This window comes from Platalea leucorodia (genome assembly GCF_965183815.1).
Source record: "Platalea leucorodia genome assembly, chromosome: 1".
Classification (NCBI taxonomy): domain Eukaryota; kingdom Metazoa; phylum Chordata; class Aves; order Pelecaniformes; family Threskiornithidae; genus Platalea; species Platalea leucorodia.
In genome coordinates, this window is record NC_138823.1 from 142,426,180 (window position 1) to 142,442,209 (window position 16,030).

Consider the following 16,030-nt stretch of genomic DNA (forward strand, 5'->3'; position numbering starts at 1 on the left):
GTCCCTCAGGCTGCTCCCCTGCTTCAACAGCGTGGGAACGGAAGCAAAACAAACCAGAAGATGCCTTTCTCTTGGCAGCCATGTCTTCTCTGGTCACCAGTCCCTGGGTCCTTGTCACCCAGCCTGCATTTTTGCCCAGTGCCCTGCAATCCCCCCCTGGCTGGCCACCCTCACCGCTTCCAGCCCTCTCCTTGGAAGGCCACCACAGCCACAATGGGTGGCACAATGCAGAAGGTCAGAAAGATCCCACGGAGGCACAGCTCATCACCTTGGGGCTGGATGCTGCTTTCCACTCCAGGGGCTGATGTCTCCACCCTCACTGACACCGGTGCTAAATCTGACTGTCTCGGCAGGAGGTGCCCACGCCAGGCAGCATGGGCTCGGAGGTTAGTCTCTTCAGACTCGTGCGGTAAATGGGGTGAGAGGCTGCTCCACCAGGCGACTCGGTGCACCTGCATCAGGCTCCTGAGTTGCCCCAGAAAGGGGGGCGAGGGGGGTGAGGCCTTGTTCTTTCCATCCTGTGATTATACACAAGCCAACGGAGATCAGCCAAGCAAGGCCCTCCACCTATGTTATTCTTAGATTCAAGCCCTACTGAGTCAACATAAACCATTTATTCCATACTGAAGCCCAGCAGGGTGATGATGTGGCCCATGACTGGGGCACCCAAGTGCTGTTGCAGTACTCCTAAGTTGGAAGTAAGCCAAGGAAGAGGGCTCCCCCCACAAGCTGCCACTGACCATGAATAGGGTCGTTTTGTTTATGCAGTGCGCTGTAGAATACAAAAGAAAGAAAATGTCAAAAATTAACCTGTCAGCTTTACATAAAGGCAGCTAATGCTTTAATCTCTATTTTACTCTGTACTGTAAAAGTAAAGCAAGGTGAACATATTAATAAAATATTAAAGAAGCCCAGTATTCTGCATTTTTTTTTAATTTACTTTTCCTTCCTGACCATTCATTAGAGGTTAATGAATGTGTTTTAATTATTCATACAATTCGCTCCTTTCAAATGCAGAAAACTGAAATTTAATACAGAAATGAGTCTCAACCTAAAGACATGAGATAAGAGCACACAAGTTCATGGGAACTAATCATCCAGAATCTTAAAGAGAGCCTACCAGCTTGGAGTCTGAACACTCACCCAGGCAACTGAAGCTAATCAAACAATTTGCTGCCTACAAAAAAAAAATCTCTAGAGATATTATTGCATAATTTCCCATTATTGCATAGATAGATTTTAAAAAGCATGGATAAGCATGGGAAAGAAACTTTCCCTGATCTCTTTACCTGAATTTTTTATTTGGAACAGTCTCAGATTTGGGCTTTACAAAAAAAAAGTTATTCATAAAGAAAATAAATGCTCAAGAATTTTGTGTTCTAGGTTTTTTGTGAGCAAACAAGATCTCATCTGTACTGTCCTTGTCCCTCCTGGTCTAGCTCCTTTGTGTATTGCTTCTGACATTTAGGTCATAACTCATTGCCTTAAGAAAAATAACTTGTGCTTCAAGGAAAAGAAAATCAAGGTGATCCCCGAAATTTTCCATGCTTCTTACCACAAGGTAAGAAGTTCTGCTGGCAGAAGAGCAAATGTTTGGTTCATAAAGCCAGCAGATACCTACACCTGGCCTGAGATGTCCCACGTGGAGCCTGGTGCCTCTATGGCAGCCTTGGCCCCTCTCCCAGGAACAGTTTTGCCAGCAGCGCTGCTGTGGCCTCCTCCAGGTAGATTTTCTCCAAGTCAGCCTCCTCTGGAAAGGGTCCCTCCATGAGTCCAGGTGTCTGGATGTGTAGGGAGGAAAATATGGGCTCCAGGAACAAACAAATGGGAAGGGAGAGGAACCGATGCAATGAAGGTCTCTTATGTAGAAGGGGAGGATAAAGGCTTGAGCCCTAAATGAAAAATGCCTTGATTAGCTCCCCAAAATACATTTTTCTTTACCTAGAAATCACATTGAACATCACAATAAAGATGAGATCTTATTTGCAAGTGTCTTGCCTCCTTACAGCTTGTGTCTCTTTGGAAGTCTGTCTCTCCCAATAAACCACCTCTCAGTCTGCATCCATATGGTATCTCCAGAGTACTTACCTCCTTAGTAGCTAACTACTCCCACAGTTCACACAGAGGGCATGAGCTTTTATTGGTGGTGTATAGAAGGACAGCCATCAGAATGCCTGTGTGTATGTATTTTTAATATCCTTTCATACCTTCATTTAAAAAAAAGATAAATCTCTCTTTAATTTTGTCCACAGTCTTCCCTATCTAATTTGTCTGGTTATTATTTCCAGCAGTAGTAAATTATCATAATGCATAGGTACATCTTAGAAGAGTCCCATCCATAGCTCGACCCATGTTTTCTGGTCCATAGCAGGGTCCCCTGCTACACAGGCAACAGCACAGCCTGGTGCGGTTTGAAGCGCAGCATCAGAAGAAAGAACATGTGTGAGATTACTGGCTTCTGTCCTAACGCAAAGGGAACAGCACCTAAAAGCCTGAGGCATAGGGAAGCAAGTTTCCTTATGTGTAGTCTTCTCCACAAGAGTTCATGTTTCAGCTTCTCTAGTTCGTGTTTCAGCTTCCCTGAGGTTAAGTCACTGATGGCCATTAAAAGTACAGCTCATGCCTGCAGAACCACAGCCTGATAGCACTTTATAAAACATGGTAGATATAACATCATTTCTTTTATAGCTAGGGGAGTAAAGTATAGGAAAATAAAACAAACTTCCCTACACCAGGCACCAAGACAGAGCAGAACCTAAATCAAAGCTCAGGACGGTTCTGCGAGCTGGCCATTGCGATACGCAGCATCTCTGAAGTGTTACCGAACGTGCCACCCATGGGGAGCTCCTTCCCCCCCGGCCAGGGCAGCCACGAACAGCAAGAGCTCTCTTAGTGCATACAGGCCAACACACGTGCATCGCCCAGAGCCCTGCATCTTACCGCAGAGATTTTGAGCAACAGAAAGCAGCAGTAAACATCTCTAAAAATAAACAGACCTCAGTGTAAAGGCTCAGTAAACTCTGAGAAGGAAGTGCCCGGTCGAACAGCAGAGACACCAGCAGAACGCTGGGCTGTGTGTGCAAGGGGGAAAGGAAGGGCTAACGACATTACGGCTATGAGGCGTTACTATTCACGGCAACAATTTTATCTAGTTGAAATGCGGCACATCACAAACCACCCATGAACGCTCAGCTGGTTGGAGCATTTGGCTGCTTAAATATTCTAACCGCTCTGGAGGAGACAGAAGTTGGCAGCTCAGGACCAGGAAGCAGCCCCTGGTCAAACTCATTTACATCGATGACATTTTCCTACACTTGAAGAAATAAACGGTCCTGAAAACTCACAGGTGCTTAGTACTGCTAATAACTGCATCAGGCAATGACAATCCCTGCATTTATTGAGGTTTCATGTTTCAAGAGAACGCTGTCCGGGAGCGAGCTGCATGTTCACGCTGACAGACCACCGCCTTTCAGCCCGATTCTGCCCATCCTCCAACCCACAAGTTTCGTGCTTTCGGAGCAGGTAACCCCCCAGCAGCCAGGACAGCAAGCATGGCTATCCACGATCTCTGCTTAAGGGCAGGAGCATCACGCTCCACCAACAGCACCCAACCTGATGCTTACAGCGTTTTGGGCTGGGTTGGAGCTCCTCTTCAGCAGGCTCCCGCACGGTGCTGCCCACACAGCGCACGTCAGCGGCAAAGTCAGCGGCAGCGGGAGCACTGCGGTAACTCAGACGTAATCAAAGCTCTGAATTCAGACCTAGATTATAACCCTTGTCCTCAACGGACACCAGTTACACACACAAGGAAACACCTCTGCACCACGACCCAGGCTTCAGTGTCAACTATTAATGTAAGTGATGGCAGAGAAACCAATAACATGTTGCTTGTTGTTGAACTTTGCCATTCTTTTTCGTGGTCCCCAGTGTTGAATTACTGTGCCAAAAAACAGCTCTAGCACTGCAAAAAACCCACACTCGCAAATATCCTTAAATAGCCAGCAAGCACGGAAACTTTGCTGTTTGCAAATTGCGTTTTTTCCATACTTGCACCACAGTCCTAGTGAGTGGTGCCGTGTTTAGTCTTTATGCCATGCTGTTTCAAGCAGTGGTTATAAATAAAATAGATACCATGACCCACACGCAATAAATCTGCATTTTTTTGTCCATCTCTGTTTGCATCATGTATAATATAGCAGGTGCCTGCTGACATGGGGCCTTTTGAGGATTCTGGTAAGAGACAGCACCGTTTATCAATTTAATCAGGGTGGAAGGGGTATTTTTGTGTGTGTGTTTTTGAGGTTTTTTATTTGTTTGTGTTGTTTTTTTGTTTTAAACGTGGGCTTTATTCAAAGTTCAAATTACCAAAGTACAGCTCGCAATACAGACATTTCATAAACACTAACCATGAGCAAGGTCTTAAAGGGGAAAGAGCCCAAACATATAGCTTTCACAGTAAGAGAAGGGGATATTTATAATTCTGTGTGTTCTGCGGCAGGAAGGCAAGTCAAGAGCACAACCCACAGCCACAGCTTTGCATCTTTGGTATTACGCCTGTCATTCACACCTGTGAAAATTAAAAGGGGATGCAAACCTTTCACAGAGAGCTTTGAGACAGCTAGGGATCACTCGTCCCTTTTTCTCCCCTAAGGGGGCAGGGACACAAGAAGGAAGACTGTTCTTTCAGCGATGTTTACAAGCTATAATCTACACCCCACATTCAGGGTGTTGCTAAGCAGGTCTGGCCAGGGCCTAGTTTTTCCCATTACAGATCAGAAGCAAGCCAAGCTTTTATTTTACGCATGGGAGGACTTTCTCCCACGCGGCAACAAAGGACCCCAGAACAGTCAGTTACCTCAAAATCTAGCTACTTATCTGAAATCACAGAGCATTAAAGTCCCTACCCAGATCGGGCACTTGGATTTACACCTCCAGAGGCTGCTCTGTGCACTATCCCATCAGCTGAAGCACTGCTGATCCAAGATGGTCTTTCCTGTCAATGCCATTCTGCTTTGAATAAGTAAACCTACACCGAAGCAAGGACTTGAATCTTACACCAGGGTCACAACAACTGATCTGTTGGCTTCCCCCTATTTTTGTCCCAGCAGCTGCTTCTTTGGAGAACAGCATCACCATTAGATGCAACTGAGAGAAGCTGACTGTAGAAAAGCCAGTTGTATGATGATCAGGGCAGGGGTAGGCTTTGCCTAACGAGAGACTTGAAAACTAGTCATCTATGCTCCAGCTGAGTTTGGCAAATATCAGAGTATTCATTGTCTGAGAAACAGGATTTAAATTCTTCATTAGGCTAAAGAGGGACTGACAGATGCATTGCCCACCTTTGCAGTGCTGGTCATTCTCCTTGGAGGCTGAAGGAAATAATCTTCCATTATTAAAGTATTCCAAAACACTCCTCTAAAACATAGAGGATGTTTTAAGCCATATTCTCTATTGCAGTAAAAGCAGTATAACAGGGTCTTCTTATTCCACAGGAGAATGAAAATGTACAGATTCTCAAAAATCAATGGTTTGTAAAAAATTCTCACACCAGACCCAATATTCAGCCAAAACTTGGCTTCACTAGCCACTCAGGACCAAGTAATATAGAGCATCATGAGTTGGGAGGGACCCACGAGGATCATCTAGTCCCACTCCTGACTCCACAGAGGGCAACCTAAAAGTTAAGCCATATATCTAAGAGCACATGTAGGCCATTAAGCTATGTAGCTTCTCCTTTAGCATCAATCCTGGGCAGCAAGGGGAGGTTCCCCTGGAAAATATAATCATTTCTGAGTCATATAAGAATGAACATCAAACAGTTGTCGGACAGGTTAACACTGCATCTTACACATTCTTTTATTTGGGGCCTTACTTAAAAATAACAAGTCAAACTATAGATACACTACAAAAAATTACTCCTGACTATGATTCATGCAATTGCTCACCTCCTTTCTTGACCCTGCATTCCAATCAGTGCTTATACTCCTCCCTTTTGGTAAGCAATCAAATTACAGCAGCCTAAATAGTTCAGGAGAAATTAACCATGTGTTCAGCTCATCAAAGCTCCGGTAAAGATATTTAAATTTCTTACTTCATCCATGAGAAGAAAATTGAAACAGGTTTTACACTAATCGTCTCTGACATTTTTCTATTTCTTCCAAGAGCTCTGGTTCAGGATCTGACTTCAGGGCAAATACACTGACGCAAAAATCCACACTTTAAAAATGAACTACACTTTTCTTTTTTTGAACAACCTTTTTAATGAGGGTGAAAGTGAGTCAGCTTCAACATATACGTTGACACGCTGCTAAACAAGTTTTAAATGGCCAATAAAGAACAGAGTTAACTTCTGGTTTAAATGTTATTTCCTTTAAAATACAGATGAACAAGGGAGGTGAATACTACACAGTCCATACTTAAAATGTAAATTCTATCATTTTCCTAGAACTGTACACAGGCTTTCACTGAACTCACACAATGATGCTCAGTCCACTTCCAAAGAGGAAATTAAACTTCCGAAAAGAGCAATTATAATGATTCCACAGGGTAATTTTCTGTCACTAGGTACTGCTGTCATTCAGTAAGTCCCGATTCTCTCAGGTTTGCATTAAAAGTCCAATGGCAAGTATGAACCTGAAACTGAGAATTTACCATGTTGTATACATTACTGGATTGTTGCTTATGTAAATTATTTTACCTATTAGCTCATTTTTCCTTTTAAAAGGTCTGAGGGCACTGCAAAAAGTTTATTACGTAATTAAAAAAAAAAAAACCTAAAACTTTACATACTGAAAACCAAGTGCAAACCTGAAAATTTCAGTGCAGTCAGTGATGCTCTGACAAATTGATTTATAGGACAAATACGCAGCCAAGCAATTTTGCTTTGCTCAGGATCACTCAGGGCGTCTACAGCACAGTGGGAAATAGTAAGATTATCTTAGTATCAATCCAAAACTTCAGCCAAAAAAACGTTATTCCTATTCCCTGGCATTATTGCTTCAGAACAGGGAAGACTGGCAGAGGGACAAAAGGGAAGTGATATGAAAGGAACAGTACTAATTTCTATTGTAAATGACATTTTGCATTGTTGAATTAGGAAAATAAAGTCTCACAAAGAAATCATATTAGTGTACAGCATTTATTATTATCTATTAATCTGAAGTCAATTATTTTGATATAACTAAATTAATTCAGAAATAAACAGACATTTTTAAATACATATGAAGATGAGAGGCTTTAACATGAGCGTATTTAGTTGATCTGCACTCTTAATCCACATGCAAGATACATTGATCAAATATTGTACATTTCCTTTCATTTTACACTGGTCCATGATAAAGCACAATTTCTGAGGGTGAAAGCAGGGAGGAAAGAAATCATATTTTCAAGTAGCCCTTTTATTAAAAAAGAGCATCAACTATATATTAAGCCAATGTGTTTCTCTCTGATTTTGATTTTACTTACAGTATACAGTTTTGCAAAATATACAGCTCACCAATGATACACAGTGGCCCTTTACTAAGGGCAAATAACAAAACAAACAAACAAACAAAAAACAACAAAAAAAACAAACAGCAGAAAAGAATTCTACAGATTAGAAAAGTCATATTTTAGAACATTATGCCACTTCAGAGTGTCTCCAATGCTGGTAAGAAAAGTCATGCACAATGTTTCTTAAGAGAATGTTGTCATTAGTCCATGAGAGATTTGTCTGCATGCTTCACATAAACAGAAAAAGGTACGAGTCACAAAGAAAGTAACTTTCTCCAGTTATCTTTTAGGCCTGTCTATGTCGTCAATAGCAGCTAGCAGCTTCTGTCTTGCCTTTTTGTTGATGTGGGATCCCAGACAAACATTCACCAGATTGGTTAACTGCTTAGTGGAATATTCCTGGCAAATAAAAGCAGATCATGTTATGGCAGAATAAAGCACCAGACAAAGATAGAAAATTAAAAAACACAGACATGCACACTGTGGACTTTTTAACTGATAGAAGCAGTCAGTACACAAGGGAGACTTAAAGTGGTAGTTAAGTCAGGTCTGGATAGTTTTCATAGTTGAGGCAGAGGACAAAAGTGTATTTTGCTACATGGCAGATTATAATGGAAAATGCTTATGATTTCAGTAGTGTTGGACTGAGTTCACAGAAAGTAATTCTGTGAATACATATGTATCTAAAACAATTTTTAATGTATTTTCCATTCTTTGGGAGGTGTGGTGGGAAATACATATGCAAATGGGATAAGCTTTTAACACAAAAACATTTTTCTAAACGAACTGTGACAAAATTTGATATTTTGTATTTTGACTTCTCATTTCCAATAAGCTTCTAAATACTTCTGTCTACAAGGTCTCCAAACAATGTTAATTTCAGTACATGATAAAGGAGGAAAAAATGGCAAAAATGTTAAGACAAGAATTCTCAACATCTGTGAAAACACCACATTTGCCAGTACTACCTTTATACTTAACACTATCCAAAATATAGCTTCCACCAGTAGGTTTAAACAAGAGTTTTTCCACGTAGGTCACCAAACAACAGCTCACAATCTCTCTTGTGGCTCCAGGTATAACAAGGAAAATGATATTAAAGACATATTTCTTTCACCCATTTCTAGTAGGATTTAAAGTAATCCCAAAATACGGATTTCAAAATGCTCCATTTAAAAAAACTTTTCACTTTAACAATGGGCAGCTCCAATAACATGCGACTATTACTTATGCAGTCCTGTTATAATTGTTAGGTTATGCTACCATGAAAGCATGCCAAACGCTTTCAAAACACAAATGAAGACTTATCTCAGAGAGCAATGTTGATCCTTATTCAGTATTATAAAATGAAGGAAGAAAAAGCAATTACTCTTATCCATTGTGCCTTACACCTTAGTTTAAGCAACCTACTGCTAAAGGCAAAGTAAAACTTCATGGGGTGATTTCAAACCGTCCTTCTTGACGATCAAGTTGTGCACTTTGGCATATTCCAAACAGCACACAAATCTTTTCCACTTCACTTCGCTCTGGTTCTCTACATTTTTTGATACAGTAGGTAGATGCGACTGGCTTATTCATCCTTCTCAGTCATCAGATGTTGAATCAGTACAAACACATGCTAATTTCATATGATAATAAATATAATGAACGTATACATGCACACACACACATTTTTATGTATACTGCTTCCCGTACAGATTTTATTATAACAAATGAATAAATATATATGTGTGTATAATCATTTTTAACACATAGAAGCATTGACCATTGAGAGTTGTTAGCGTGATTCTATCATCATGGTGAATTTTCCCAACAGACAGTAAAAGAATGAAAATTTAACTCTTACCCTGTGTTCTTTTATCCAGCGTTCCATGTCATTTTCTGTTAGGTAGTATGCTTTAATGTAGGTCTCCACAAATTCTTTATCTGGAATAGGCCTAATGTCTGTTAACTTCTCTAGTTTCATTAAGAATTGTTGAAAGTCCAATTGCATCAAGGCACGTCCTTCATTGCTGCACTTCTTTACATTGGCATAACTGAAAAGAGAAACACAGTGGAAAGTAAAAATTAGAAGAAAATAAAAATGAATTGTACTTCTCAAAATTGTTTAACTTAGTCCTTCGAACCTTCAGGAGGAACAAAATTATGGTTTTAAGTTAAAAGCAGACAAGAACTCCTCTTCGGATGTTTGATGCAGAGTTTTATTTGCATTAGTATATGTTTTAGCCCCACTCAGAACAGAACCCCACTGTACCCAGCACTACTTAAAAAAACCCACCCCCCCAAGCCACTAAAAATCCTACATTGAACAACTTATTAGAAGTGGGTCAAACGAAATGAAATCAATGTTGATCAGCACACTGGACAGTAGCTTTAGGCAAGTGATCGTGACCACTGAAATCTGAAAGGTAACGCAGCAGCTTTAGGAATGGTTACCAGGAGCTTGCTGAACCAATAGTGGCAGCATCAGAGAAAAGCACAAAGCTGTTTGTTCAAAAACACCCACAATAACCAGAGGATAAAGGGTGCCAGCACTGGCTAATCTCTGCCAGAGGTTAATGTTTTAATGAGAGCAGACTGACAGAAAACTAGTGATAGGTTTGAGGTCAAAGAAGAAGAGACAGTAGATGAGCTTAGGGCAGGGTAATACCAGGAAGGATTACAGTGGGGTGATAGGCAACAAATGAAGAAAACGATCTTTGCAGTTTTTCAAATGGATAAGAAATGGTATTTGTCAAGATCAAAGGAAACGACATCGCAATGCCCTTAACAGTGTCAATTTCAGGTGTGTACAGGGAATAAAAAAAGCTTTGGTCTGGGGCACAGTGCCTTGATAGACTTAATCCAGCCCACCCACAGGCTGCTGCCACAAGCGACAATCCTGTCCCACTGTTTCCACTCTTCCTTTATACCAAATTTAAAGCAAGCTCAGTCTTCCATTGGTTCATGAAGTTGATCCTAATTATTATACAGTCCCTAAATTATTAGGTCTGATGCAAAGGAGGCAGCAGAAACATGCAGCTGGAAACTGGATACACAGCAAGATCAGGTTAAGAAGAAATTGCACCATTACAGTTAGTATGCAGGAACGATTTGCAGAATGCAGAAATATCAGAGGCAAAAAGAGAAGAGGACCAAGGCACGAGTGCTCTGGAGCTCTGAAGAAGATTGGACAATGATTCTCAATAGGACATACTGAAGCACTTCAAAAAGTCAGATGGGAAACCGGAGAGAACATAGAACCAGGAGGGAGGGCAGGGCAAAATTTAAAGAAGGATATGGCTGACTGTACCGGAGATAATTTTTCACTCAGTGAACGGCCTGGTGAAAGCAATTCCAGTTGACTGGCTGACTGGAGGAGAAACACCTCCTTCGTGGCTTTTAATTCCATACCTTCATGGAATTCAGAGATGAAAAAAGTTATGAAGGTATTCAGAGAGTGAGCTGTTCAGAATACCTTCCTTCCCTCTCCCCAGCGGCAAAAGAAACTACAAGATTCGCAAGAAAAAATAGAACTGGGCAAGAAAGAGAAATTACAGGCAGGTTTTGGGGAGGAGATAACAATGAGTGTTCTTTACACTCCAAGAAAGGGCACAGGACAAATCATATTAGCAAGGTATTCCCAGTCCACTTTGACCAGTCAGTGAAATGCTTAGGTGAAATTAAAGGTGAAAGTTTCATGGTAGGTCACAAGTGTGAACCAAAACTGCAGCATGGAACAAGATGTATGAGTGACAATCTTCACAGCTAAGAATTAAGTGGTTCGTGAACACTGAAGTCACAAAAGATGAGTGAAATTGTGAAGTAAGGGAAAGAAACAAGTCCAAAACAGGCACAAGGGCTGAAGCAGAGGAGTTTGGTAGCAACTGATGGTGTTATCCACTTGAAAGGAAAGGGGGATGGCGAAGGAGAAGACAGATGCTTTTGTTCCACTTCTTTTGATTTGAGGCATGATAAGTGGAAAATAAAATTTCAAAAAGAAAAGATAGTTGTGTAGGTCAATTGCCATATGAAGGAATCGAGAAGCCAGAGGCAGGTCATGGCTGTATTTCGTCTCCCTGAAGATGAAATTGATCTCTCAAGAGACTGCATAAGGACGGCACGAAAAGAAACAGGTATGAGCTTAAAAATCATGGCTTGATGGAAGCAGTGGAAGCTGAAGAGCCTTAATAGACAGCTAACACTTGGAAAAGAAGGATGTTGTTGAGGTCCTAAATTAGAGCAGACAGCAGGAGAGTGGGATGGAAAGAAGTAAAATCGGTAGTAGGGAGTACACAGGGCAAAGATAACCAGGGAAGAACTACGGAAACATATGTAGAAAGAGTGGAAGACAGCATGTATTCTATGATACAGAAGAAGGTGTGATGAGAGTCCAGACATAAGTAGAAAAGGGACAAGAACACAAAAATAAATGCAGTGGAAGAAAAGACTACAATACTCAGGCTACAATATTGACTCTGAAAAGACTGGGACACTGATTAAAAGGGGGGTATGAGCAAGGTGTAGCAGTTCCTTACTAAGGTGCTTGAGCCTCTATTTAGCAAGCCAACTGAGGCATCTCTCTGTTCCTGATGAATTTGGAAAAATCCTGCTCCATGGCTACTCTAAGATAACTGCTAGGGTTGACAACTCCATCTTCCTTCCTGGCAAAGACAAATGGCATCACCATCAAGATGCTGACAATTAGACTTTATCTTTCTTCCTTGCTCTGTGGGGAAATGATAATTTTCAGGTAGAAGTCTCTTTGAAACAGAACTATGTTGTTTCAAATGCTTCAATAAAACACATCAGATGATGTCATTCTTCAGCAGTATCTAAGTACAAGACAATCCCCTTTAGGTTTAATGCTGTACCACACTCTGTGAAACAACTGCTAAGGGCTATGTTAAGCCTTGATATCTTTTAGGCTCCCCAAAAGCACAAGGGCTTACCAGTGCAGTACAAAATTAGAACTTTTAATTCCATAAAGTAGACGTTATCATTACAGACATATTTACCCAAAAGCAAGACTTTCATGGACTACTTACCCTTCCACGAGAGTTCTATTGGCCAAGCGTATGCAGTGCTCCCAAAGGATGTTGGAGACTGGCAGTGGAATACGGACTCTCTTGGACACCTCGTTCAACCTTCTGTTAAATTCTTCAAATTCCTGATGAAACATGACAGATCATTATTCCTTTAGCATAAAAGGGATCATACTCTATACATCCCTAGCAACAACAACAACAAAGAATGAGAAACGCACATGAAAGAAAATACTGAAAAGTAAGAGCAAAACAGAGAAGGTTAAAAGGCACGGACATAGAGACAAGCTTAATGTGTAAAGTAGAAAGCATACCACTTTCTAGTATATCATTCACAACATTGCCTCAGTAATTTTTTTTTTAAAAAGGAAATACTGCTCTGTTCCCCAGAGGTGCAGTTCTCTGTGAAACTGACGCCTCTGAAAATTAACCAAGTAGCTAATCCTTCAAATGCCGTTTTCATTGCCTCACTCCCTAAACTCATCTTTAACTTTTTTAAAGTCAATATACAGCCACTGAAGAAAATCTAGTGATGATCTCTTTATCCCTCTAAATACCCGTCCCATCAGCTTTCAAAGAGAAGCTCAGAAATATCATAACCACTTTTCATTCTTCAACCTTTTGCATTACATAGTTCTCCAGTGCTTTAAAAGGAGCTGAGAGCACCCACTGAAGAGTCCAAATCTAACAGTTTAGGAGCATACTGCAACACTAGGTAACAATTCAGGTTGAGGGAAGGCACTTGTTTCCACCTTCAATGTCCTGGATGGATTTGAGCTGTTACTATGAGTGACAAACTAGTCATAACTGAACGTAATTACTGCTACAATGATTTTATGACTTACATAAAGTGAAAGAGAAGTCTGCTGCCACTAACGCCTCTATCATTTAAAAGAAGTATCAAATGACTTACATATACAGCAGACTGATAACAAACTGCTCTGTGTAACCAGCAAAAGCAGTTTGTACTGCAGCCTATTAAGACCACACTTGTCCAACAAAGCACTTTCATTCCAAGGCTGTTAATCTAAGTGGTTTTTTCCTCTTTTTTCCCCCTTTTTTTCTCCCATCAAAAATTCATTGTGACGAAAAAGAGAAGTGAATCTCAGTAACCAATTTAACCTAGTATCTGGCCAAATAATTGGTGTTTAACATAATTTTTCTGAAAGAAGAATTTGGCAAGAGGAAGCAGGGTACCACAATGTCATGCTTTAACCAGCATACAACTCACTCTTCTGACGATGAAAATGCCTAACACTCCATGTTAATGCATTTCTTGAACAATCCTCTTTCCCCAATTTATCTGCTTCCATACATACTATGACTGACTATAGAATTTTGCATATGTATGCACATGGCTAAAAGTAGTTAGTTATTACATTAAACCCTGTGCTTACATCTGACACTCCTGGAATCCCAGGGTCCACAGCAAATCATGAATTGCTTAGCAGTAATCTAAAAGCTTCTGTAGCAACTATTATTAGCTATATAATATAGAGGCCAGATATGGTTTTAAATGCTATTAGCCCTGATTGTCCTGAAGCAAATTCATCAGCAGTTGCACACTCAGAAAAGGAAAAAGTTCTACTGCAGAGACCAAATGTTGTAAGTACAAATTGATTTCAAAAAGCCATGGCAGCATAAAGAAAGGTAATCACAAAGACTCAGTCAAACTCAGTGCAATGATATATCCTCTATCAGATTCTCCCTTCTTTGCATTGATTTTTTTTTTTTTTTATGCAAGAAACAGCTACAAAGTACAAAGGTGTAATCAAATCTGTCATTCAACACAGATGCATAACTTTTTCTGTGATACATAGTTCACATATCTTTAATAGGCATATATAAAAGGATGAGAGAGGGATTCTGCCAAGAACTGGTTCTGTATGCCATAAGACACAGCAATCGTATAACCTCTTCTACTGAATGCAACTGAGAAGTTGGGTGAATAACTTCCCTTTTACCCTCCTTTTCGAATACTAACTTCTAAATATAGCAACTTCAATTAGACAGTGCATGATTATTATCGGTGCTCGTTTGACTTGACCTATAGCCCCTACGATATATCTCAAAGATGACCACTAAAATGATGCAGAACAGCAAATAGCCTTTGTTAAAAAAACCCACTATCTCAGGCCACTGGATTTTCCTCAATGTTACTCCGCTTACTACAGATTTCTCTACCATTCAAGACTTAGATATGAAACCCATAAAACTTTTGTGGTCACTTTCACCCACCACATAGTCAAAAAATCATCACTGAAAAAATTCCGCTAGCAGCAAGAATAATGAAAATTCTGGACAGACCTCCTCATAATAACTTACCATTTGTCAGGATGCTGTATTGCTCTAACTATGCTACTTTAACAGTTTTAGTGAAGTATTACAGTAATTTAATGTTTATATTAACTTTAGCACACCATTTCCCAGAAAGTATTCACCTTTAAAAGAGCGTCTACATATATATTGTGTTGTGACATGATTTCCTTCACATCCCATTTCACATTAGCCATGAGAAGCAGCATTTGTTCATAATCAATGGCTTTAGCAGCAACAATCCAATAAACTGGTTTACGTAGTTCACTGGCAGTTGACACTGTCTGAAACAGAATATAAATAAAATTCAATTCAGTAAATGTCCGGCTAATAAGACCAATATATAACTATGATGTACAAGTATTTCCACCATATTGTACAAGTTTCAAATCTTTTGTTTAAGAATCAGCTATGAATTACACAATTCTGACCTGAGAATAGAACTGCTGAAGAAAAGGCTTCTTGGCAGCTGGCATCACTGCATCAAGATGAGGCTGAAGAAACTCAAACTGCTCAGCCAAAAATACCCTTTGAAAGCAAAGAAAAATTACTGTGAACTGAATGCAACATTTGGCATGTCTCTGTACAACTTTTAGTCTACAGTTGGACATATTTGGCAGTAACGGTACGTAACCTTGGAAAATTTAGTCCTGAGAAAAACCGTATCAGTTTCATGCCAGCATATCAACAAGTATTCTCAATTCTGGCAATTTTAAAATATGATTGTAAACAAGAAAATGCTTGATTAAAGAGACTAAGGATTGAATATCAACAATTCATATTTCTATTTTACTCAGGATACACTGCAAAAGTCTGATTCAAAGTCTAGTAAAGTCGGTGGACAAGTGTCACGTAATTTCCATACTGCAGTCAACATTAACATTAATAAATCCATGTCAGAATTCCAAAATAACATTCCTAATTACATACTAGTGAATCTTCTCAGGGGTAGGATTTGTTAATAATATAACAAAGAAATACATTTCTAACCAAACATAAATGAATGCAAAAGAAAATAAGCTCCTTTGAAGATACGTTTTTAAAATGCATTTTAAAATTAACTTCTAATCTTTAAGTGTCATCTTGTGTGGGGGGGGGGAAATAATTCCTATCTGACTCGTACTATTATTCTGACCAAATAAAAAACACTCTAAGTTTTGCATTACTTCCTTATTATCATCTCTTCTTCACAGGTAAAC

General features: G+C 40.0%; 1 protein-coding gene across 3 annotated transcripts in view; it reads right to left on the reverse strand.

The window, feature by feature from the left end:
- Window positions 1-693: 693 nt before the first annotated feature.
- The window catches only part of VPS50 (VPS50 subunit of EARP/GARPII complex), a 100,165-nt gene continuing 84,828 nt past the window's right edge, over window positions 694-16,030 (reverse strand). Inside the window, exons 24-28 of one of the 3 annotated variants that reach the window (XM_082320356.1) lie at window positions 15,263-15,359; window positions 14,957-15,115; window positions 12,519-12,640; window positions 9,338-9,527; window positions 694-772 (exon numbers count right to left, since the gene is read on the reverse strand). In XM_082320356.1, coding sequence (XP_082176482.1) covers window positions 761-772; window positions 9,338-9,527; window positions 12,519-12,640; window positions 14,957-15,115; window positions 15,263-15,359 — 580 coding nt within the window. In that variant the 3' untranslated portion in view covers window positions 694-760. Of the gene's footprint in view, window positions 773-6,461; window positions 7,891-9,337; window positions 9,528-12,518; window positions 12,641-14,956; window positions 15,116-15,262; window positions 15,360-16,030 lie in introns of those variants that run through there. The other 2 variants (XM_082320355.1, XM_082320354.1) reach the window with 2 other exon arrangements.